The 26,158-nt window shown below is 35.3% G+C and overlaps 3 protein-coding genes across 3 annotated transcripts; all 3 read right to left on the bottom strand.

Moving 5' to 3' along the window:
- Positions 1–3,514: 3,514 nt before the first annotated feature.
- Positions 3,515–6,548, bottom strand: LOC106354199 (transcription factor bHLH96). Its single transcript, XM_013794080.3, has 3 exons — positions 5,419–6,548; positions 4,503–4,907; positions 3,515–3,775 (listed from the first exon to the last, which is right to left on the bottom strand). Exons 1-3 carry the CDS (start codon positions 5,893–5,895, stop codon positions 3,680–3,682), a joined length of 978 nt encoding a protein of 325 aa, XP_013649534.1. The 5' UTR covers positions 5,896–6,548; the 3' UTR covers positions 3,515–3,679.
- A 5,910-nt stretch (positions 6,549–12,458) lies between these two features.
- On the bottom strand, positions 12,459–17,176 carry LOC106354198 (receptor protein-tyrosine kinase CEPR2-like). Its single transcript, XM_013794078.3, has 4 exons — positions 16,749–17,176; positions 13,412–15,839; positions 13,109–13,317; positions 12,459–12,999 (listed from the first exon to the last, which is right to left on the bottom strand). Exons 2-4 carry the CDS (start codon positions 15,760–15,762, stop codon positions 12,638–12,640), a joined length of 2,922 nt encoding a protein of 973 aa, XP_013649532.1. The 5' UTR covers positions 15,763–15,839; positions 16,749–17,176; the 3' UTR covers positions 12,459–12,637.
- Positions 17,177–23,973: 6,797 nt separating this feature from the next.
- LOC106354197 (E3 ubiquitin-protein ligase RNF170) lies at positions 23,974–25,676 on the bottom strand. The gene is made up of 5 exons (XM_013794077.3): positions 25,456–25,676; positions 24,586–24,785; positions 24,414–24,515; positions 24,264–24,315; positions 23,974–24,185 (listed from the first exon to the last, which is right to left on the bottom strand). Exons 1-5 carry the CDS (start codon positions 25,544–25,546, stop codon positions 24,055–24,057), a joined length of 576 nt encoding a protein of 191 aa, XP_013649531.2. The 5' UTR covers positions 25,547–25,676; the 3' UTR covers positions 23,974–24,054.
- Positions 25,677–26,158: the final 482 nt, after the last annotated feature.

The raw sequence follows: 26,158 nt of genomic DNA, 5'->3' as shown, positions 1-26,158 counted from the left end.
GATGACTAGTTAGAAAATCTAAACATATACTCCACATATATAATATATATAGATCAATAATACTCTTTATGTATCACAATTATGATATTTAATATTTCTGCATATAAATTAAAAACTTGTTTATTTATAGTAATGATTTATTATTTATTTAACCACAATTCAAAATTAGTCAAAAAATAATATTATATTGCACATTAAAATGTCATCTGATTTAACAATTTTTTTATCCTAAAAATGTCACTTAAAATTTAAATTTAATACGAAAGATTATATTTCTTAATTGCTTTAGTGAAGACCTGAGAGGAGTTATTTTCATAAATAATGAAAGATTAAAGTGTAAAGGTCCACGACTTTACATGCATAAAGAACCCAATTCCACAAATGGCCTAACATTATGCTTATTTTAATCCAATCGGATAATGGGTACATCGGATAATGACCTAACATAATGTGTAAGAAACTATTATGATGTGTATTAAGGTTATACTTATATGAGAAAGTTTATGATTTAAGATTTGTCTTTCAATTTTGTTCAAAAAAAAAAAGATTTGTCTTTCAGTTTAATGAAAGTCTATTTTCATTAAGATCATACTATTAATTAAGGGTGCGGAAATATATCATTTCAATCACATCCAAACATACTCCCTCTGTTTCATAATATATGATCTTTTAGAAGATTTTTGTTGTTTCAAAATAGATGATGTTTTGATATTTTTATGTTATTTTTAATTTTATTGAAAACTGTGTAACCAATTAGATGTTGTAGTCATTTCTGTAATTGGTTGAATGATTTTTAAATTATATTTTTAAAACTACTTTTTAGAGAAAAATAAATTTCTTAATCTTTGTGCACCAAGGAATAACATCATCTATTATGAAACGGAGGAAGTATTATTTACAGTTTTACTCCTGGGAAAGTTAAGGAAAAAGTTGGTGATTCAAAATTCCAATCATGAAAAAGATGCTAATTAGAACAGTTAGCTATATAATAGAGGGAATAATGGTCTATTTTGTGTAATCACATCAGTAGGCTTTACCTTTTTTAACTTTTTCTGGCTTTTGGTTTTAACTCCGAAAGTAAAAAACATAGATTCTTATTAAAGATCTTTGATAGGTCTTCATGATACGACAATCATCATCGTCTTGTTCCATGAATTCCACGTACTGTTAGTTCTGTGCATTTGACGATTAAAAATATTTTTAAGAAAACAATAACTATTTTTTTTTTCAAAAGCGTCCAATCATTTTTAAGGATAAAAATGTATAACACTTGAACTATCTTTAAAAAAAAAAATTATAAATATATAAAAAACAAAAATTAACTTCTCATCTTATTAACAATATTTATATGTAATAATCAATTTTTACGTACATCAATCCAAGAGAGGAATTGCTAAAGGAGCCTAATGTGGGATCATCAAATCCGTAAAAGGAACCCTATAAACCTAATATGGTTAAAAGGCTCTGCGACAAGATTACCAAAAGTTTCCCAAGTCTTGAACGGAAAGGGTTCCACAATTCCCCTAAGTGCGACCACCCCCAAAACTCAGAGAGAACGAACGAAGATAATTCGCCAAAAGTGAAAGGAGAGAGAGATCAGAGGATCAAGTAGGTATCAGAAGAGAAGAAAAATAAATATTTTTATAATTCACTCAAATCGGGTTGAAATAAGAGTATAATTAGCCCTTTTTGGCGTAAACAAGAGAGAAGAGAGAGCATCTTAGTGAGAGAAAGTAGATCTATTCGGTTCCGGCGTACGGCCGGCGCGTGAGCGAGCGTGCCGTCGCCGGAACTGTGGTCCGTCCGTTTAAAAGTTATCTTAGTGCCTCTCTTCGTATCCCTCCCCCACTATCGCCTTGTCTGAGCTGTGGATCAGACCTAATCTATGGTGCATGGCGGGTTCTTGTCTGGAGTGAAGACGCGGTCGTGGGGAAGGGTTTCTGCGGTGGAGAGGAAGTATTTTTAGATCAAGGTTCGAATCAGGGTAGGGGAGGCTTTTACAGCTCCGTCGTCGTCGGTTTTTCTCCGGGAGGTGGAGGCTCCTGTAGCTCCGCCGTCGTCGGTTTCAGTTTCCGGAAGGGAGAGGCTTACCTAGCTCCGTCGTTGCCGTCTTGTTACCGGAGGGAGGAGGCTACTATAGCTCTACACTGCCGGCGTGGTACCCGTAGGAAGTTTGGGTGTTAGCGGTGAAAGTTTGGTTGGGTTGTTGTTCTTGTCGGCGGAAAGTTGAGGTTGTGGTTTCGGGTTTTAATTCCGAGAGAAGAGTGGGTGGTTCTGATGAGAGCGCGGTTTGTCCGATGACGCTTTCGGTGGAGGACCATCGGAGAAGAAGGTAGATCGAGGCGGGTTATGAGATCCGGCGAAACGAAGGTACGGTGAGATGGATCTGGAGGCGTTTCGAGGCGGAGACGGTCAGGTCGAGGCGGTGTGCGACGCGTGTCGATCCGAAGGCGCATATGCTTCCACGTGTACAGCAGCCAGCTTCCTTGATGCGTTTGTCCTGCCGACGTCGTTCGGTCTTGTATGGTTTGGGCCGCGGGCCCGTTAAAGTGTTAGATTGTCGCCGTTTGGCTTTTGGGCTTTTAGGTTTTTTTTGTGTATTTGGGCCTTAGGCCATGTATGTTGGGCTTGGCCCGTTTTATTAATAAAAATTAAATCCTTGGCGGAAAAAAAAATAAGAGTATAATTAGCCTCACTTATCTCATCATGACCATTCAATCGTTTTTAAGGTATATAGACACTCGTCATCAATAAATAGGAGTTTCTGAACACACCACTCCAAGTCACCAAGTTTCGTTTAGATGCCCTTTAAATACTTTCAAGATTTTGGTTACTCGCCTATAGATCGATTTTAAGAAGCGGAATGTACTCAGTATTCATATTCCCGCGGGCAGTGTAGCTTGATTCGGTCGGTATATATATGTAAACGTTTTAATTATTTTCTTCGTGATTTATTTTCCCATACATTTTGTTACAATTATTGCAAACCATTTGTTCAGTACTATACAATTAAGACAGTCATGAAAAAACATGAAATCACTGGAGTAAAAGAGCATATTCATTCTTGATTCTCCTTGACAAAAACTACACTTTCTTACAAAGCATCATTGTCGGTGAGAAATTTAAAAGCCTATATATTCAGCTCGTGTTTGTGTAAGGAGAAATACTCTAATTAAGAAAAACGCAAAAGAAAAAAAATTATAAACCTAATTTGCTCAAGAAACTTACATTTCTAAATCAACATATATCAAAAAGTTTTTTGCCGAATATATGAAAAAAAATTAATTTTTGATCCTCTGATATATTATCATACTATTGAGATACCCACGATAGTGTAGGCAAACGAACTATGTAAGATCTAATTTTGCTCTCGAATTCTTCTACGTTCTTAAACGAAATGGAACTTTGATCAGTGGCTAACCATCGTACATTACAATTACACAACCTTGCCATGATTTTCTCGGAGAGCAAATGCTAAGTTTGAATGATGGGCGGCTAAATAGGGATAATAAAATCAAAGGACGCATGAAACATCATCATATATCAAAAGTAAAAACACACAAAAAGACCCATGAAAAGTTAAATATTGTTATTTATTTTAATATAAGAAATAGAGTAAATTATCACACATGAAAAATTAGAGTTCCTCTAAATGTGTCATAACTAAAATTCAACTATATCAGCTTAAGGGTGACTCTTCTTCGATCCTCATAAGGATTTGATTCACAGCTGCTGCAATATCTTCCACTGTATTCAATTGGCTCCCTTCTTCAACCTGAATCAATCCACTTTTCTTATTAAAAATTAAAGAAAACTTAAAAATATAAATTACGTGAAAAGGATGATTCAGTAAGAAAAAGTAGAGTGTACAATAATAAAAGAAAATTTATATATTTCGAGGAATGAGCTTATGAATATGTACTGAAACAAGTGGCGTCATTTCGTTTCTGCCGTGCACAGTGCATCCACAGTTCTGTGACCACGAAAGTTTCCACAGTACACATATCTATCAGACTAACACACATGCATAGGCATGTCATCTTTTTGGTCCCTGATTCTTACAAGATTCATTATTTTGACACATATTTTTTTATAAATAAAAAATGATGATTTTGACCCCTCAATAATTGAGGCCGGCATTAACCAAGTTAAAAAAACGAACGATTTTCATTATTATACAAAACCTTTTTGGCCCAGACATTAAAATCTCAAGACGTACGAATGAGGGACAAATTAATTAAATGTGCGACAAAAAGACACATATTAATAAAACTTCCGTGATGGGAAAATAATCTATGAATTATTGACCCATAACTAGCAATCAGAACACTGAGAACAGTGATTATATTAGTGATCCACTAAACCACTTTAATTTGGATTTGCAACACAATATAAAACCCTATATACAGTATTATATGTCACCCTAACTTTAATTTCGTCATGAAGCTAAATATATTGAAAACAAAAACAAAACAAAAATCCAAGAAGTGAGAAAAAAGTACCTTTAGGCTGATAGAATAGAGGACAGAGTCGTCATGAGTGGTGACATTGAGATGAAGAAGTGTGAGCCGTAGGCTCTGTATCGATGCCACGAGTTTAAGAAGCTGTTTCGGTCTCTTCTTAGCAAGTATCTTCACACTTGCATGGCTTTCCACCATCGTCACCTCTATCTCCGCCGTCCCTTCAGCCACAGATGACGACGAAGGCCGGCTCGAGTATTGAGGAAATGCAAAGAAATCTGAGAACGGTCCGGATGAGCTGGCGGTGATTGTGTTGTTCTTGTCGCCGACGGTGGATCCGGTCTCTTTTGTGGCGGTGGTCTTTACCTGAGGCTCCATTGATTGTAATTGATGTTCAAGCTCCTTTAAGTAGTTAATGGCTCCGCCTACTATTGACGCTTGATCTCCCTTTAACCATCACAACACCAACCATAGGTTTAGCTCATAGAAAATGGAAAACATATTTCAAAAACACAATCAAAGATTTATATCCACACCTTTTAAATATTTTAATATTCTCACAATTTTATCATGCATATATAATATCTACATTACTTTTTAGTGCAATGATGTTCAAGACTTTTATTTATGCTCCCACAATTCCACTACAAAAAAAATATCTATAGAGAGACTACATGATCTTATATTTACGAAAACAATAACATTCTTTGTATCAATTATTGTGTCAACATAACGGCTTTCATTCATCCATCAATTTTTTATACTCAAACTTATGTCTAAACGTATGCACATATACATGCATATAGACTATGTATGTCCTCATGAAACTAGAAGTCTATAACATAGGCTTTGGCTTTTTCTTACTTATCGTTTCTTTACTTCTACGCGTGAAGAAAATATTTCACGCGCTCACACACAAACACATATACATATATAGTTATTGTATGTAGAGACTAACCCTCTGAGAATAACAAGGTGGCATGAGAGAACGGAGAGCGGCGAGGTACTCGTTCATTTGTTTCCGGCGATTTCTCTCGACGGCGATGTGAGTCATCCTCTGGTTCTCGATCTCTTCTTTGTTCTTGTTACTCCTAGTCCTTCTCCTCTTCCTCCTCTCTCCTCCAGTAGCCGCCATATCCGAGGGCGGAGGATGGTTCTTGGTGTCGACGGTAGATCCATAAGGAAGCTCGTGTAGTGGCCACTGAAGATCCACCTGATCGTTGTAACTATAATCAACACTGTTATCTCCGCCTTTACCGTTGTAGTTAATACTCCCAAACCCTTGTCTTTGTTCTTGCCCTAGCTTAATGTTATTCTTGGTGTCTAGTGGATCTTGATCTTCCCCTTGTTGAAAGTATAAATCGTGAAACGGAAAGTCTTTGCAGGAGCTGTAGGACAATGGATCTTGCAGGTAAACAACAGCCTCTAAGGCCATAATTAGCTACAAAATTAGTTGAAAGTATACTAAAAAAATATGAAAAGGGTCCGAGAGAGAGAGAAAAGAAAGACAGAAAGTGTTTGTCTCTCTCTTTTTGTTTCGAGAGGTAGACAAGTCAAAAGGTAAAGACACACTATAGGCAAAATTAAACTTGTAATGATACCTCTACAGTAATAAAAAGATTAACAGAAAACATTTCTCTAAAAACTTAGCAAAACTGAAGAACAAAAGGAAAGAGAAAAGAAACAAAAAGGTCAAACAAGATCGTGGTTTAGATGGATGGAAGAGAGGAGAAGCTTGTGAGGGTATAATGCTGATATATATATTCGTAATAACAGAATAAGTACCAAAGAAAATCGAATCAACTGAGCTAAAGAGTAGAAGATATAGAGAGAGATGTTGTATGTTTTGTTTTGCACGTGAGACTATAGACCGGTCCGCAAACCCAGAGAAAAGATTCTGTGTGTTTTGGCAGGCTTTGGGGGTTTGTCTAGTTACACTCATGTTCTAGGAGAGAGATATAACAAGTTGAAGTCTCAAGACTCTCTACTTTATACGTTGCTATGAATTAATGTTTTTTGCCGTATATCAGATGCGTCGCTATAATCAAATGAAAACTAAAATTAATTCAATTTTTTTTTGAGATTAATGAAAGTTAAAATCAGTAAAAATAATTCTGAACTGCTTTATAATAATTATTGGGGTAGTATATCTATAACCTTTTAGGTGTTCAATTAATATTTTGCTTCTATGGTGCGTCTGCGCGGTAATGCGTATAGATAGAGATATATATAAATCCAAGTTTTTTTTGTTGTTTCTATGTATCAGCCGACGTCAAAGCTTTATAAGTTCGAAATCTTAGGCCTATTTATACGAGTAATTTTTTTCCCGCGAATGATGCGGAGACTACGACCGCTGATTTATTCTTTTTATTAGCTCATATCGTTCATCAATCACATAATCCTACTCGTAATGGAATAACTGTAAGAAGATTAGAGCATATGTCCTAAAGCTTATTGCCTTTATAATAGATACATATATTGTATCTGGTGTCATATAGTTTATAGAGTTGAAATTCATTTTCAAACCAACAAATATGTATATTAAATTGTATAAATGGATATATACTAATTTTAAGTAAAATTTTGGCTTTTTAGAAGTACATAATCTTAACAACGTTGAATAAATATAATTTTGTATAGAGACATTCATTTATTTGCTTATGACCTTTGTATAAGAGGCAATTGTCGGGAAAATATGGATACTAAACGGAATGAATGATTGTGAAAGGTCTTTTAATTTTTAGTGGCTTCATTGAAAGTTTACTAATGCTTCTATATTAGGTCTAAATTTCACATTCCTGAAAAAATGTTTTATTAATTAATTATGCAAATTAATAGAGAAACACAAGAAATCTTCAGTACAGTACAAGTAAAATTGGTTTAGCATAGATTATAAGAAGGCTTGAAAATGGTGTAGTGTAAGACGACAAACAGAAGGATATCTAGAAAATTCATAAATAGTAGATGATACACGTATATTCTATGTAATCTAGGTGACATATGCTATATCATCCTTGAAATTTGTAAATCTTTTTACGTTATGAAGTCTCGTTTATCGTCATCTAACTTAAATTGCGTTGGCAAGGTTATTCTGAAATTGTATGGTGGATATTTTCTTTTAAACAAAAAGTGGAAACATAAATTTATCAATACGTGCACATACAACCACACAATTTCATAGTAAACATTGTTGCTATGTTTTGGACATTTAAGATGATGTGAGAGTCATCGTACGTGCATATGTATGTAGCATGTATATGCGCAACTATTTTGTTGTTTTACGTATGAAGACGCTTTATAGCGTAAACGATACAGTCTCACTGTACAGCATATCACATAGGTATCATATATGTGAAAATACATTCCGTATATTTAATACTGGTGTATACTAAATCCGCTGCTAATGTAAAAACGCATATACAAAATTATGTATATTCGATTAAAAGATAACACATATTCAGTTTTTCACCAATGTTTGGTTCAAACGTTTTGTTTATACATAAGAAAAAATTTGGAGGCCCGAAATTAACCCTTTGATATATGATATCATTTAGAGCATAAATCATTTCTTCCAAATGAATTAGAAATGCATAACTCAATCTGTAAAAATAAGGTGGAACAAACACCCCAGGACCACCAACGAGTTGGTTGTTAAAATGTCTTTAATAACAGGAATACTAGCAAAACAACAAATTCCGATGAAGCTATATATAATCAACCTTAAAATCTATTACCCGTTTAAACAACCTACTTGTATAGTATAAATTAAGAGAAAACATGAAAAGAGATGAAAGTTACCTTTTAGCCGTTTTCGACTCTCTACTTCTGGCCGCTTCATGCATTTATTTTTTAAATACGAAATGATTTGGAGTATAAGAGTTTACATGACTATCATAAGTATTCGCATGTTCTGAAAATGGTGATCATAGCAGTCCATCTTTCAAATTAAAAAAAAACATGCATCCAGAAATGGCAAAAGTTAACAGTCACATTTAATTTCCATACACGGTCAAAATTAATCATAAAGCAAAATTCACGGATAACAATAGGAATAACATTTCGGTGTGTGGGGTAATTTCTTTACTAATGTAATCATATCACGTTCAAACAAAGTATTATTGACGTTGACATATGTAAAAACTAAAGAAGATGATAGCCAACTAATTTGTATACAGTATTGATTAACTAGCTATGTGTGTGTCATGTTTCCATTGGTCTGATTTAACCATTTTACTAATTAAAATTATCGAACTTTAATCCGGAAGAGAAGATGTGAGAATGATGGCTATGATACGACTTAGGGAGTTAGGGTTGCTATGTAACAAAATTGGTTGTTCACTTATACCAACCGAGAGGGACAACAACTTAAATGTGATCCAACAAAAAATCATAGAGAACAAAAGAAAATCATTTCATCAGAAGAATCCGAAGGATCTCAAAATAAATCTTTAGCTATGATTCTCTTGTCTCCTCTGTGTACCTATATTTCTAATCGAACTTTTTCTTGACCGAAAAGGATACAATACTTTCAAAACCATCCAAGTAAGTATCCTAGTAGGAAGAAACTATTCCACGATTGCAAAGCTTGAAAAAATCATCTGTTATTTTTTTTCAAGGTCGTAAAAACTCTAATTGATATAACATGAGACATCTACAAGAGCAGACACAGCGTCAATTTGAAGAAAGAAAAACATCACTAAACCGGGTCAAGATCTGAAAGATGATCAATTAAACTGCATGGCATTTTGTATATAATACATATTACGCATATTATATTTTATTCACACAACTTATATCATTATTTCATAAACTATAAAATTTGGTTAGAGCTGCTATATATTGGCGATGGAGTTAAAGAAGTAAATTTGAAAAAATAACGAGAGGAGAGTGATGAGCCATGTGAGTGGCTCACACAACACTCTTCGTCTCTCTCTCATAATAGTCTCAAACACTTGTCTTCTTTCGTTTCCCAATAAACCAATCCAAAGTGCTCTTTCTCTCTCTATTCCGATCAAAAAGTTGAGTAGCTTTCTGCAGCAGTTCCATTTCCAATGTCCTTGTTTCCCGTCAAGCTTGATATCAACCTTTAATAAACTACACTTGATTAAATCCACGATGAATCAAATTATTCTCTTATATCAAATGGGTTAAGAGTTATGGGAAATTTGAGCCAATAACCAAAAAAAAAACTATATTTCACAAATTAACCATATCAATCCTTCTCTCCTATTTTCTCTTCCTATCTCTCTCTACCCTCTTACTACAAATCTAATATTTTTCCCAATATATTCATTCATCAAATTAACCCTTAAGTTATTAGTTGACATAGTGATCTCCAAAGATTGATGTCTTCTCACGTTTATTTCAAAAATATATACTTCACGGCTTCACATAATACATTATTGTTTAGTAATAAAATCATGCATTTCTGTAAGAATAGTAATGAATTTTAAAATGCCTTTTTTGGACAAATGAATTATGCATTATCAATGTTTTGTATATATAAACTCCCCATCCGTAACTAGTATGCTATACACTATAACTAGTTGATTCAGCCCGACAGCTTGAATATATAAATACGAATATTTACATATCTATATAGTTTTCTATCGGCACAATAAAATTTCAAAATTCGATAATGACCCTAATTTCCAGCAAGACATTCCATACGGTTTTTTGGTTTTTGATGGTTTGTAATATTAATATTTATATACAATATGTCAATATCTAAGCACTTTTTTTTACTAAAACCGAAGAGGTTTTTTCTTGTGGGGTGTGATAATTTCCAGTAAATAAGATTTTTTATTGATACAATTTTATCAGATTCCTATCCAACTTGAATTAAACTATGATCGAACCCAAAATAATCTAGGGCACTACACTGTAACAACGATTTTTCAATTCTTAATTTACTCGGGGACATATACTCAAATAACACGTCGCAAGTTTTCCTTTGTCGTATGCAGTTAGATGTACGCTCCTCTACATTTCTCATGTCCTTATTAGTTACACGTCTTTATTTTGATCAATTACTCAAATTTAAGAACGTAGTTATTTAGTCTAACTTTTCGTAAATTATTCGCAATGTCGATCGTGGCCATATCTTCGTTGGATTATGGGGCGCATATATTAAATGAATTTTATTTGATTTATCAGTTTTCCTCTACCTTTTTCTAACGGTATATATATATTACCGCACTCTGTAAAATGATCTGTAAAGCTTAGTTTCACAGTAACTATATATTTCAAAACAGGAAAAAACAATTAAAAAAAGAAAAGTGTTTTGCTAGTATATTATAGATATTAAGATCTTGATTTATATAATCTTAATCTGCATTTTAAAATAATTCGCTGAGATTAGCATGTGGTTTAAGCGGAAACTCCGCTACCTGAAATTCCAACCCGAGGACTGTACTTGTTCGAATCATGTGTTATGTTCGTAATATTCTATCTATAAGTTTTGTCTTCGTTAGAATATAAAAACAATCGGTGAATGACTAGATGCTTTATATGTCAATATATATAGGGTACAACTGTACGTGTTTTTGGGCTCAAATGAATAACCTCATCAGCCATCACATGCTATTATAAATCCATGGAACACCCCGCCCCCCCAATGATTTGATGCTGGGAGTGGGACTAATATTGATCTTAGTTCCATTCAAAACTATAAAAAAGGAATTGTAGGGATCTTATTTAAACATTATATGATATGTAGTGCAGATAATAGTTACAGCATGGGAGTTTAGCTAGCTGTAAAAAGAGTCAAAGTCATCCTTTATTATATATTTCCCTAGAGACAGTGCATCTGTAATTAGCTATACAAATAGGTTGCAGGGTTTGAGTTTTCTTTAGCCAACATGCCATGGTTCCTTTTTTTTTGTCACCTCAAATTTTATTATCCAAACGCACATTATCGACCAAAAACGGGTGATTACATCAGATCTAAAATCCAAAAAGAGATAAACAAGCCGTCGATTATATGATACCTCACCATACAAGCATCACATTGTCATGTAATAGAAAACCCTCATATTTAGTAGTTATTTAATTACTAGAATCTCAGCATAACAAAAATTAAACTCTTGATACAAAACACAATGAGATTATAAGCCAGATCCACTATGTGTATTGTGTTGTGTCACTATACGAAGCGTCAACTTTTGCATGATTTAAGATCTCTAGAACACCTGCACTCTGCACCTCACATTATGGGGGTGATTGGTAGATGCTGTAGGTGCTGTCCAGAGCCCTATTTATTTCTACAGTACCAAATTCAGAGCAATCAAGATTTAATTTTTTTTTTGAAACCACAGCTTTTAAAATAATCTACAGCTGTACAAGTGCTCTGCAGAGCCAAATATCCAAAGCAATTTTTTAGTGCTTTCTATAAAATTCTACAGCAATAAAATCTAAAGCCACAGCAAAAATTTTACAGATTATTTTCTACAGCAAAAATTCTACAGCTACAGCCATTACCAATCGGACCCTATATTCAGTTATTCACCATCTATATTCAGATATATTTTATAAATATGCATTTATATATAAGCGTAAAATTATTGAGACAGCTGATACACAAATCAGTGAAATCACAATCAATGCATTATATAAAACTAGAATTCTTTATTTCCTTATTCGCATTAACAACTACGGATAGATTAATTACAATTCAATTAAGACAACTTAATTAATAAGCGTTGGTATTCTTAGTTCATGAATTAGGATTTGATTATGATACTTTGCACTAAGAGTTTTGATGATTTTCCCTTTTATCATTGGTTTTAATGTTTCCTTACATTAGGGTTAGGCATTTTTCTTTTTACCATTAAATTTTATCTCTTTATAAAGATTTCATATGACTAATAATAAAAAACCTTTCAAAAGTTAACTTTAATCTCTAAAACAAAGCTTAGGATTGAGAGGAAGCTTGTGGTCTTTCTCACGCAAAAGGGGCTCATATCATTGTGTTTACGAGATTGCTTGACAAGAACCTGGTTTACAGTAAACTTTGTATTTATTTAGCTTTTTTTTATGTTTACTGGATATATAACTCTCGACTTTTCGCTGCAAATTTAATAGAAACGTAGAACTAGTCTCTCGTAGTTGTGAACAAACCGACACTTTTGTGACTAGTCTCACCAAAACAGGTAATCAACTTAACTCGACTCATTAACCTATACTGTAATCTTTCCGGTTCTGTCTAGAGAATTGGAGACGCATGGATCAGCGTCCTCAAGCTTTCTCACGACATCTCTCATGCTTGGTCTAAGACTCGGAAGCTTTGTAGTGCAGAGAAGACCCATTTTCAGAACCTTAATCATGCTTTCTTCTACGTAAGTTGACAAAACTTGCTTGTCCAAGACGTTCCGAAGGTTCCTCCCATCTTGTTGAATCTTAAAGAACACATAGTCAACGATGTCCTTGCCCTCTCCAAACTCGTCTTCCACTGGTCGAAAACCGGTCGCTAACTCTAGAAGAACCACGCCAAAGCTGTACACATCGCTCTTCTCAGTCGCCTTGAAGGAGTAAGCAAGCTCTATAGTCATCACATCACATGATAATCACAACAAATAAAAATTCAGTTTGAAGTAAAAACGTAAAAAAAAAACAAAGTGATGGTTAATTTAAAACTTCAGAAAACTCACCAGGCGCCATGTAGCCATGAGTCCCAGCAACACAGCTCCATTCATATCCCTTGTCAGCAACTTTTGCAACTCCAAAATCCGCGATTTTCGACTCATAATCTCCATCAAGTAAAATGTTGCTAGACTTTATATCCCTGTGAATGATGGGAGGGCAACAATCATGATGCAAATAAGCTATTCCTTTAGATGCCCCTACCGCGATTTTATACCTGTTTCGACAAAAGGGACAACATATTCAAAACATTTATCTATCTATTGTATAGTCTTGGATCCATACTTAAACCATTTGAGACCAGACAATACCTCTTATGCCAATCTAGTTCAGGTAATCCACCTTTGATACTCCGGCGAAGAGCTTGATACAAGTTCCCATTCTCCATGAACTCAAACACCAAGTAACTAGAACCTCTTCCGACCAGACAAGCGTAGAGTTTCAACACGTTTCTATGTCTGATCTTCCCAAGAATCTCCATTTCTGAAACAGAGACCTCTGTTTCATTGCTTTCTTCTTCTCCTCCTCTTCTCAACCACTTAACCGCCACCGTCCCACCACCTTTTTTCAGATCAACACGGTACACTTTCCCCGCACTTCCAGCTCCTATCACATGATCTTCCTCCAATCTACAAATCTCCTCAGCGTCAAGCTCCATCTGATGGAAAGACGCAATCTTCCACTTCGCATCCGCCTTGTTGATATCTTTATTTTCCTCACGTATCTTCACTAATCTGTAACGCAACGAGAAAAGACCAGTGACTAGCACCACTAGTGCTATTGCAAGAGACAAGAACAAGAGAGTTCCGTCTAGAGATCGGCTCTTGTGCACGTGTTGGTCACCAGTGCATAAACTCAAAACATGCTTCTCGCTTTCTTTGACGTCATGGTCGTCCACGCAAAGCTTCTCGTTGCGTGAGAAGGCCATGGTTCCTCCCACGGCCAAAAGATCCGGTGGTATTCTTCCCGAGAGCTGATTCTCAGACAAATCTATAAAACTCAGCTTTAACTTCACTAAACTCGCCGGGATCTCCCCTGTTAGATCGTTCCCTGAGAGGTCTAACGAGTTTAAAGAACCGATCTGAGACAAACCGTTAGGGATCTCACCGGTCAAAGAGTTCTCAGCAAGATTCAGATCAACAAGCCTGACGCAGTTCGTCAACCCGACAGGGATCGAACCTGTTAATGAATTGTTTTCAAGATGGAGAGAAGACAGCTGTTTCAAACCCCCGATCTCCGTAGGAATCTCGCCGGAAAAACTGTTGTTGCTCAGATAAATCCTCTCTATATTCGTCAGCTTCCCTACCTCCGCCGGAATCTTCCCGGAGAATCTATTGTTCTGCAAGATCAGCTGGCTCAGCTCCGTTGAGAGTCCGATCTGAGGAGAGATCTCTCCGGTGAGACGGTTATCGCTGAGATCGATCATCTTCGCTAGCGGCAGAGACCAGAAGCCTTCGGGAACATGACCAGTAAACCGGTTCTGGTTAATCCTGAGTCTCAGAAGAGACTTGCAACCGGCGTAGGTTCCCGGAATCTCGCCGGAGAAATCATTCTCTAAGGCGAGCAAGAATAGTAGTTTATTGTTTTGGCATAAGAACCGAGGGAACGGACCTGTGAACATGTTCTCGGATATGTCCACCGTGTCCAACGGCGAGAACCGGCCGGTGTTCGCCGGAAAGTTACCGGAGAAGTTGTTTCTGTAGATTGATAGCGAAGAGAGGAAACGCATTTCTCCGAAACCGGAAGGGAAGTCTCCGGTGAAGTTGTTTTGATGGCAGTGGAAGACTCTTAGCTCCTCGAGAGCTCCGAGCTCTCGAGGCAACGCGCCGCTGAGTTGGTTCATAGAGACGTCGAGCTCTCGGAGACGAGTCAGGTTCTTGATCTGCGGCGGGATTTCGCCGGTGAGTCTGTTTTCGTACAGCTCGATTTTGGTGAGGTTCGCCAGTCTCGTGATCGAGACTGGGAACTCACCGGAGATCGAGTTCCTGGCGATGTCGAAAGTGTCGAGAGAGATTAGATCGAAGATGGAGTCTGGAATGGTTCCGGTTAAGTTGGAACGGGCCAAGTAGAGCCACGCCAGCTCCTTTAAGGCGCCAAGACTCTTGGGGATCTCGCCTTGTTCGTAGTTGTTGTTGCCGAGACCGAGCGAGACCAACCGAGTCAAGTTCCCGACCCAGCTCTGAAACTCTCCGGTGAGGAAGTTCACGGAGACGTCGAGGACTTCTAGGTTCTTCAGAGGGGAGAAGTCAGGGATGGCACCGGAGAGACGGTTCGTGGTGAGGTTCAGGACTCTGAGGTTCGTGCAGTTGAGGATCTCCGGCGGGATACCGCCGGAGATTAGATTGAAGGGGAGCGATAAAGTGGAGAGCTTTGAGAGAGAGGAGATCGCCGGAGAAATTGAACCGGAGAGGTTCGCGTTTTCTAAAGAGATTCCGGTGACTTCGCCGGAGAGTGGGTTGCACGTGACGCCGTGGAAGTTGCAGGGAGAGTCGGAGGGTTTCCATGAGCGGAGAACGTCGTGAGGGTCGTTGAGACGGTTCTTGAAGCGAAACAGAGCTTGTTTCTCAACGGTCGCAACGACATTTGGCGGGAAGAGTGAGAGGAGAATCGTGATGGCCACGGTGGCGAGTATGCCACGTCGGATGTCAGGTGTTCTCGTCATTTATGGCGATGTTCAAGGGCAAAAAGGACAATTGCGTTGCTCAGGTCTTCATCATGGACTGGTCGACGCACTCGCTCCTACATTAAAAAAAAAGATATGAAATCAACAAACCAACCACCACTACAAAGTTTCACAATATTGTATTTAACTTGGTATGAAAATTTGTGTATACTAAAATATCACAATTAATCATCTAAGCAAACACACTAATGTGTACGTGGGTGGTCATGATATTATCCCATGTATAAATTATATTAATATTTTAACAAATGAATCAATCATAATAAAGATTTTTTTTGTCAAAAGAGGTTCATGTGATTCTTACCAAGTTTTAAATAATTAATAATTTAAAATTTGTATTAGATACGTCAGGTATACGTACAAGTCTACAACCAGTTATTTATATGCAAATAATGGTTTTTTTTGTTGTTAAATACTATAAACTGATTGGGTATACTAAAAATATGAAGTTTTGAAGAACAAAATTTATAAGTATGTAAATGGACATATAAAGTTTGCTTATGTGCTAAACATAAACAAACTCCATAAGTGAGCTTTAAAGGTACTCATTACAATGCAGAAAGGTTAGTTTCCTCAACTATATGATTATAGTTTAGTCATTTGTTTTGAAAGTAAAGCAGATTATTAAAAAAAGCATTGGAACTTTTATTGAAAAAGAACCAAATATTGAGGATTGAGTGTATATGAAGGATTAATGATTAAACTACATATAGAATCAAGAGATCACAGATCAAATTATTAGTGGATAAAGTAACTATTTGTTAATTTACTACAGCTAGTACCTCCCAATGTTAAAATTCTTTCGAATTTTATAGTTACAAGATCTCCAGCTTTTTTATTGAATCTATACTCTAAATCTTTATAAGATAACCATAGATTAATTTAAAGATTGAATGAGAGGCTCAAACGTTCAAAGCGTAACCAGGAAATCAACTAATTAAACAAAAACTAATGAAGAATTGTACCTGAGAGAAAAGAAACAAACCAAGAATCTCAGGTTGATGAACGATCCTTCTTAAATCTGTTGAAGGTAAATTAACATAATCGAAAACAAGAAAGAGGGCATTGAGAAGATTTTTGATTTGTGGTTTCCTGAAAGAAAAAGGAAAAACACTTTTTAGTGACTTTCTTTGCCACTTTCTAAGAAAATCTCTGGGGAACAGCAAAAAGAAGTTCTGATTTCGAGGGGGTTCTTGAATACACCAGAGCAGCTGATTCTTAAGATGTTAATAAAATACTAGGAGTATTGTTTCTTTGGTTTATCACAAAAGATAGAAGTTTGTGAAGAACAGATACAGAGAGGATGTATCCAAGAAATACGAGAGATATATATTTTGAAGATTGGGAGAAGAGAGAGAAAAGACAATAGTCAAGAGAAGCTTGTCGTGAGACATGGAGCCAAAAAGGCTAAGTCATTTATCTTAAATCGACTCTAACCATATATTTTGTGGAAATCATTATTATTTTAAATAAAATGGACTCAAATCATCTACGTATACTGATTTTGACATATGGTGTGTGTGTGAGATGCTCTTTCCACTCTACAGCGTCACTTTCAGATCATTATAAAATCCAACAGTGCTCATATTTTTTTAATATAAACAATTTATAAAAATGTATGTAAAATAGTTTAATCGATGTAAACATTAATATTCTTTCGTTTTATGTCTCTAGATTTAGATTTATTCGTTTTTCTCTGTAACAAGTACTTGATTCTTTCATCGGTTTTTAGTGTGTAGCAAAAGCAAGAAAACTATATCTATCCTTACTTTGCTCAAAAAAAAAAAAAACTATACATATCCTTACATACTAATCATTTAAACCGTCCAAATTGTTCAGACAAATGGAAATGGATATTTAAAAAAAACATTGTTCAAAAAAAAAAAAACTATATCTACTCTTACATATCAATCAGGTTCTTAAGAGCATTTCTAACTTCACTTTATATTTTATTCCAAAATCAAAAAAATGAAATGAGAAATGTAGTGATGAACAAAAAATAAAACATTACTCTTTCAATAGAGTAATTCTTTTATTTTTAGTTCATTACTCTATTTTCCACTTCATTTTTTTTATTTTACAGTAAAATATGGAGTGGAATTGGAAATGCCTTAAACAGTCTCAGTTGTTCGTATGAATGAGTAGTAAAGGAATTTGAAGAAAGTCATATATCATAAAACCATATTAAATGATAATAACAATAGGTACGGCTTAGACAAAAAAACTATAGGTGCGGACAAAAAAAAGATACAAAAGGATATGAGAGAAAATAAACTTATCTTCATTTAAATAAACCAACTTCTCAATCTGAGGAGAGATTAATATTGAATATCAATTCGAATCTTTTAATTTCATGCATAATTTCAATTGATGAACTTTATTGCAATCTTAAGGATGATTACAACCGTCATTCATAATATGCATTTACATCAAAAAGTATTCAAAGCAGAAAACTTTTGGATACATGTTCAGGCATTTATTGTCAAACATTGTTAGCTTCAAATTAAACAGGTATCCAATGCTATGTAAAAAAATGTTTCATTTTTGCTTATATTATAATCATACGTTATTCTTTAGTAGATCAATTTTTTTTATATATTTATAAAATTATTATTAGAAATAAATTCATTATTAAATTCATTTCAGAATTTAAACGATTTTTAAAATATCAGATAAATTATATTAATTTTATAGAATTATTATTATTAATTTCATGCATAATTTTTGGACTGTAAACCATGAGTAATTTTGGCCTTGGATGTCTTGGTTTTGAGCCGTTATCATATTGTTCTGGCCTCCAATCGGTTCACTTGCCACGATTTGGCAGTAGTGAAAAACGGCATATGCATGTCTCCAGATGAAGTTTACTGTACCAGTTAACTATCACGATAAAACTGTGAATTTGACTAAGTACTTGTTTTGATTTTTTTTATTTTTGGCATGTATTTTCTTAGCAGGTGAATAAGTTCTCCGTAAGACAAAAATTGGTACCTTATGTTTTTTACAATTGCTTATGTCCTCAAGCCAAAGTTCTCACTTGAACAAATATATGTTGTTTCAATTTTTCTTCATCTCGAAGAAACTAAACTTAAAAAATAAAAAATGAAGTCAACCATTAAAAATTCTTCTAGTATTGAAGATATACATATCTTTTAATTTCAGTTGCTAAACTTCATTAAATCTTAAGGATTGCAACCATCATTCAGAATATGTATTTACGTCAACAAGTATTTAAAGCAGAAAAATTATGGATACATGATAAGGTATTGAAAGCTATGTGAGAAATGTTTTTTTTTTGCTTATATTTTGCTTATACGTTTCTTTTTATTTTGTAAGTTAATTTTATATATTTAGAAAATTATAATTAGAAATAATTTTATCATTAACGTTATTTCAGAATTTATTTTAACATTTTAAGAATATTATATATGATTATATAAATTATATGAAATTATTATATTATTATTATTATCAAGATTTAGTATTACAACAGTAGAAAAAAGAGTAAACTTAAAATCTGTTTTAGACCTTTTTGGGTAAGTATACCATCCTTGGTTTTTTTTTTTTTTTTTTTTGTCAGCAAACAAACAGACTCATATAGACTCTGTGAACCAAACTGGTAGCTCCGCATCCATATGGACTACAAACGAGGGTTGCTTTCTTGCACTGCGTGCTAGACTATCCGTCCTTGTGTTTAGCGTCCTTCTTATATGGATCAGCTCTGAGGTGTGAAAACTTCTTTGCAGGATCTTGATATCTTCCAAATAACTTGCAAATGCGGGCCATTCTTCGGGTTCAGAAACCATCTTCACCAACTGAGAACAATCTGTCGCAAAAGTAACATTATATTGTCTTAAGTTCCTCATACATTCCATTGCCCATATGAGCGCCTCTATCTCCGAGTGCAGTGGGGATTGACCCGCTCTAGTATTCCTTGCTCCCATCAGACTGTCAAAACCTTCTAGAGTACTACACCATCCTTGTCCCGAAAACCGATCATTTTCCTTCCATGAACCATCCGTGAAACACCATCTACCAGAAATAGTGGGCAATGTCGCATCCACTACCATTCGGGTCTGATCAGACCCCTGTTCATTTTTAATTTGCGCCTCAGCCCAGAGGGCCGATTCTGTTTCCGCCAACTTGAGGGTATCGCGGGGATCAATATCCAAATTGCTAAAAACCTTATTGTTTCTTCCTTTCCATATATACCATAGAATCCATGCAAAATGATTATCTTCCATTGGTGGAGACACCCTCCAAAATAAATGATCCATATTTGCAAAAAGTGATTGCATGGGAAAAAAATCTGGATTTGAAGGAATCCGTTACAAAGCCCAAACCTGGATTGCCGGAGGACATTCAAAAAATACATGATTGATGGACTCCTCAGGTGCTCCACAGCGTGCACAGATCGTATCCCCTTGAATACCTCGAGACCTTAGATTTTTCTTTACCGCTATGCAACCGGTAACCAATTGCCAAAGAAAATGTTTTAACTTTGGTGGACAGCGCACTTTCCAACATTGTGCTTTCAATAAAGAAACTGATGGGCCATACTCTGGTGGTGGCCTAACTATGTCTGGATACACTCGTTCCACCTCATATCCTGATTTAACTGTATATCTCCCATTCATTGTAAAATGCCAGCCATCCCGATCCGCTATCCGAAACCGACTTAACGGTATACTCTCAATTATCTGCGCATCATTCGGGTCCACTAAAGTCCTGATAACCTGTGAATTCCATGTTCTTGATGTTTCATCAATAAGAGAATCCACCGTGAGATCCGGGAAAAGGTTGTATACCATCCTTGGTTAAAAATCCAATTGTTCCCTACTTTATAATTCTATGAATTATCAAAAGCAAGATGCAAATAAGCGAATCCTTTTAGCCAATTCATTGCAATTATATACATAGTTTGAGTTTTTTTTTTTCTTTTGTGCAACATATACATAGTTCGATAAAATTGACAAAATAGTCGTTTTGTGTGCTATTATATATATATATATACTTAAACCATTGCTTTTCTTAAAGGAAACCCAATATTTGAAATCAGCCTTTGATATTTTTAACAAAAAAAAATCCACTCTCCTATAATTCAAACACCAAAGGATTGTTATTTTTAAGACTATCGATTTAAATGGTAATTAAAAAGATGAGTGAGAATAATTAATTCCTCTTCATTCGTTAAATTTAACACAATTTTTAAGGAATGTTTTATTCTCCGAGGTTCATTCTCATTCCTTTTGATTTAAGAAATCATAGAACAAAACCCTTATAAAATCCGAGAAAGAACTAGAACAAATATTATTTTGCTTTCCTGCAATTTTGTTTCTGTTCATTCATTTTTTCTTTGTTTCTATTATTTTTTTTACTGATCACCAGTTAGAGCCTGTGTGTTAACTTAATTACAATGATAATTAGTAAAATTTAAACTATGTTGACGTCTTACTTTCACATGTAGAGGTACCAATTAGGCAACTCATCACTTTTTACTTACTGTTTTTGTTTCTTGCATAGTTTTTGGTGAAAACTTTCTTGCATAGTTTTTTTTTTTGATAATCAAAAAAAAAAAAAATTTGCAGTTCTTAACAAATTAGTTGTCTTTCGAAAACTATACTTCCAGCGATTTTACATTTACAAAATAAAATACAGATAACCTCCATTTTGCAGTTATAATTGTTAGATTAATCATGATAAAATTATTATCAAAATGTTGGAAATTTCCCTAGTTTTAACAGAATCTACAGAATATGACCTAAACAACATAATGGTTAGGCAGAAAGGGAGGAACAGTTCTTTCTGTACCGTTAATATTCGCTTACAGTCTGGAAAAAAACTAAGAGAACATAAAAAAGGAAGATAAAAATGTTGTTGCGTGGAACTTTTTTTTTAAATCAAATTGCGTGGATTACCCTTTTAAGTGAAGTATGATAAGAATCGTTTAACCTCTTCATTGTCCTTTTCTTTCTACATCCATCGCTCAATGTTATCCCTTTGATCAGAATCTAATTCTTGTTTATCTACAATTTATATTTACCGAATTATTATGGAAACTAACAATTGGTCATTCTCTTTCTGATGCATGTCAAAGAGTAATGTTATCCCTCTACAAAACTGTTTAGCCATTAAACACACAAAGCAAAAAGTTAAAGTACTGTGAGGTTATTATCTATCAAGTAAACATCTGATAACAACTAACTTATCTTAGAAGTATCGTGTAGTAAATTTATAGGAGCTAATACTAACTTGGTATTTTCTTTATCAAAAATATTTTCTTTGCATACACAACAACAACAACAAACAGTGAAAATAGCACTAACGCAACACTACTGTCTTCTACGATTTTCTTATATAGTCGAGTTTTTTTTTTGTCAACATAAGTCTAGGTTTACATTCTCTTTATTAGTTGATTCTATAATAGTTAATATCGGATAATTGGGAAGAGATACGGTTTAAATTATTTGGAGAAATGAAATCCGGATCATAGAAAGATCTTGGATGCTGACTCCCCCAGCTGTATCCCCTTCCCTTTTCACATTGGCTACTTTCTTTTCCATGTCGTTTTCCATATTGGAGGCCTACATATGATATGGTAGAAACATATTCAAGAAACTCTGTTATATATTTTTCTCTCCCAATAGTAGAGATTGGTAGATGCATTAGTGAATCAAGGTAAACAACGTAACTATTCATTTTCTTACTATATACTATTTATGAATTATAAATTCGTTGGAGTTTCAAATGAATCGATACTTTATATAAGCTCATACATTTTCTATCATGATATCAATATACAGAAAAAATAGAGTCATCTGATCCCTATAGACTTTATTACAGTTTTTGTTTTCAAAGATCTTATATGCATAAAATTTATAAAATAGATGATCTTCCATGCATAACATATCAAGAATTGCAATTTCCACTATGTAAAGACATTATTGGCAGGAAACGATCACTAAGTTTGCTGATATTATATAAAATAGAAGTTCTAGAACACTAAATAAATGAGGTTTCTGTGAGGATACAATAGCTAGCCAAATAGTGATAGTAGGGCCGAGATTTAGCGAACATTATAAATTTATACAATAATGTAAATGTGATGGGTGTCTACCATCTATAATTCGTAGAGTAGGACCGTTCCAACAATGATAATAATATTGATCGAGAGGAGAAGCAGATAAAGAAGAGCATATCTGTCTCCATACCTCTAATAACACAGCGTCACGTTATTACAAATACACTTGTTTACAAGACATAACATTATGCAACTTCATGGGCAGTTCTTTAAATTACTATGCGTATATTTTGTTTATGTAATAGGCATTATAAGTACTATACCACTAAAAGGAAAAGATTGATTACAATCTCGCTGAATCATGAAGAGAAAAAAACATTGATATGTTTTGTTGCGAATGCATTTAATTTAGATGGAAGCTAGAATAGAGGAGACAAGTTTTAAAGATGGGTTTTAGTTTTAGGCGGTGAGTCCAGTGGAGCAACGTCACTTTCGGTACATGCATATTAAAAAGATGAGTTTTTCACGCGTATGTGTTTCTGAGTGTTACATGTGAACACAAGCCTCGTCGACCTATGTCTATGCACGTGTGACCATGTAGAGACAAAAAAGTGGTGGCTCCATCTTGTGGTCCACTCATCATCTACCGTGACACAGTGTGTCGTCTCTATGACTAGAAGAAACTGTTCAACACTTGGAGACTAATGCGAATTCACTTTTGCTTTTTCGCATATTCACCATAAAAGATCCATTTGCAATAACCTGGTTTTCCCAAGTTAAACGACGTTGATTCGTTCAGGATGGATCACGAGCCGCCCATGGATGACTTTTCAGCAGTCACTGAGGTAATAAACTCATCAAAGTTTCTAGAAGAGGACCACTCAATGTAAATGGTCACACTTTAGTTATGAATACTGAAGCTTGTGAAAGATAATTGGATTAGTGGAATTGTGAGAAAATCAAGTTCCTGTTCTTATCCTATGATCCCATCAATCTCACAGTTTCTTCGTCAAACCGTAAGTGACACTGAGTCATGAGTGGAATGGTCAAAAAGATTGATCCATAGGTTTCAGGAACGATGATGTGCATATAACCTAGAATGATTGTTGATTTGTGGTCCAAGGCTTTTTGTTCTATGGTCCTATCATCCTCACCCATTTCAGTTTCCATAGTCAAAACAGAACACTATCGTGTTTATAAAGGTTAAGTGATCAAAGACATAGGCAAAGACAAAACATAAGTACATAATGTCAAAAACATTTATTGGTTAACGAACCGGCATGACGGAAATAGAGAACCGAACGGTACAAAGCAGCAACATGGAGGAAGCAAATCAATGCTATGAGTAGATCATCAAGCAAGCCGACTACCCCAAGAACTCCTATGAGAAAATGATTTGTGAGAATACATATAGAGATATAATGATTAGTAAGATAAAGAAAAAAAAAGAATGAATCACCTTCTGGAATGATATCTATTGGACTGACTATGTAAACAACACTGAGAATCATCTGCATCCAATGAAAAGAAACTACATTAAACCCACAACAATACTAATATTGTGTAATAACAGAGAGATCCAAACTTAAGAGTTAGGACGGAGCTTAACTGCAATATAAACTCGAACTCTGATGACAAGTGGAAGTGTTCTTTGAGGATCCATCATTTCCCGCAACAATCTCCGAAGTAAAAAGGGAAGGTCTTGCATCCTCTGGCAAGAGAAAAAGAAGTTCAGTAAGAGAAATTTAACTTAAGAGTGCAAGCATAGAAAAATAAATTACCTGAAATAAACTAGTTGATCGTCCACCAAAGTATCGGTTGTAGGTTTCAAGATTAGCAAGAACCTCAGAAACTGCAGAGTCACTACGGTTTCTGATAGTGTCTTCTGTAGGAACGAGCAAACTTATGGGACGACGACACAAGGGGCATTTGCATGGCTGTAGTGTAGATCCATGCCTCCACACAAGCATTATGCAATTTCCTATAAAATAACGAGCAAATGAGAGATAAAGAGACGGTGCAATCTGAACAAGTCTGCAATGGTAGTCAAGCAAACTTCATACTAGAGCTGTGAAGATACAGAACAAAGTAAACTCATAAACCAAACTTGGGCAAAACAAAAAAATTGAGTCGATATAAGCATAGTGAAGATGAATGACATTAGCGAGCTTTCGATTTGGTTAACCAGTTCAAAGCATATAGAACGGAACTCACTGAGAGAACAAGACGCAAACGAAAGGATATAGTTGAAAAGATTAATAGAGTACAATGGTCTTAAAGACATTAGCATGAAGCAGAGAAGGTCCATTGTATTAGTAAAAGAAACTCACTGAAGCTATTGAGACAACCTATACAAGAAACTGTAATCATACTAAACATCACTGTCCGAATAAGAACATGTCCCAAAAAAAAGTCAAACAAAAAAAGCAGCCTGGTATCGTTTATTCAGAACTCTGCACTTGATAATCTAAATGAAACACGAATCAAACATTCATAACAAAAAGTCAGTATTAGCTAGCAAACAATCGGAGAGCGCACGTAAGCAGAATTGTTTCCATCAAGGGAAATGAATGGAAAAAGTCAAATTCGATCTCATGGAGGAACAGAACCGAATCAACATAGAGAGGTTGAGAGGGAGAGAGAGAAGTAACCGCAGAACCAATGAGAGCAATTGGCTTGGCAAGGAGCAGTGAAGTGGGAATGACATATCGAGCAAAGATCGTTCTCCGGCGGCCCATTCATTTCCTCCTTTGCCCGTTCTCTATTCTATTTTTGTCTGAAATTCGTACGAAGAAAAATTAAATATCTCTTTCTTGATTCATCACGGGATGGTTTAAAGTCGGTGCGATGGCGGTCCGTCGGAACTCGGATTGGTTTGGTCTTTTTTATTTTATTTGTGGGGGCCCGCTCGTGTCACTGTCAAGTGTCAACCAAAGACGTGCATTCGGTTATTTACGGTTTGTAAATTCTGAACACCTCTTGGCATTAAATAATTAAAAAAAAATCTCCAATCTTAAAGTAAACCCCGTTGTTGTCTGCTCGAGTATGGGCTCTGGTCATGCAGCGGAAGAGGTTTCTTCGGGTTGTGTTTTTTAGGGTTTGTAGTGTCGCCGTCAAATAAACTCTCCACAGTGGGAGGATGCTCTCCGACAGGGTCTCAGTGTGGTGAAGAAGAGATGTGGTTGCGGTGAAGGCTCGAAGGGATTCAGAGCTCCGGCGAATCGAGGTTTTTTCAGCGGTTGGGTACGGCGGCTTGGGAAGGCGGAGACGGTCGGGTTGAGGAGGAGTGACGCGTAGCGCACTGACGGTCAAGATCTCCACACGTGGCGCGCTTCAGCCTCCTCGACGCACAGT

Source organism: Brassica napus, chromosome A7 (genome assembly GCF_020379485.1).
Source record: "Brassica napus cultivar Da-Ae chromosome A7, Da-Ae, whole genome shotgun sequence".
Taxonomy (NCBI): Eukaryota; Viridiplantae; Streptophyta; class Magnoliopsida; order Brassicales; family Brassicaceae; genus Brassica; species Brassica napus.
Note: the sequence above shows the minus strand (reverse complement) of the source record. Positions and strands in the feature narration are given on the sequence as shown.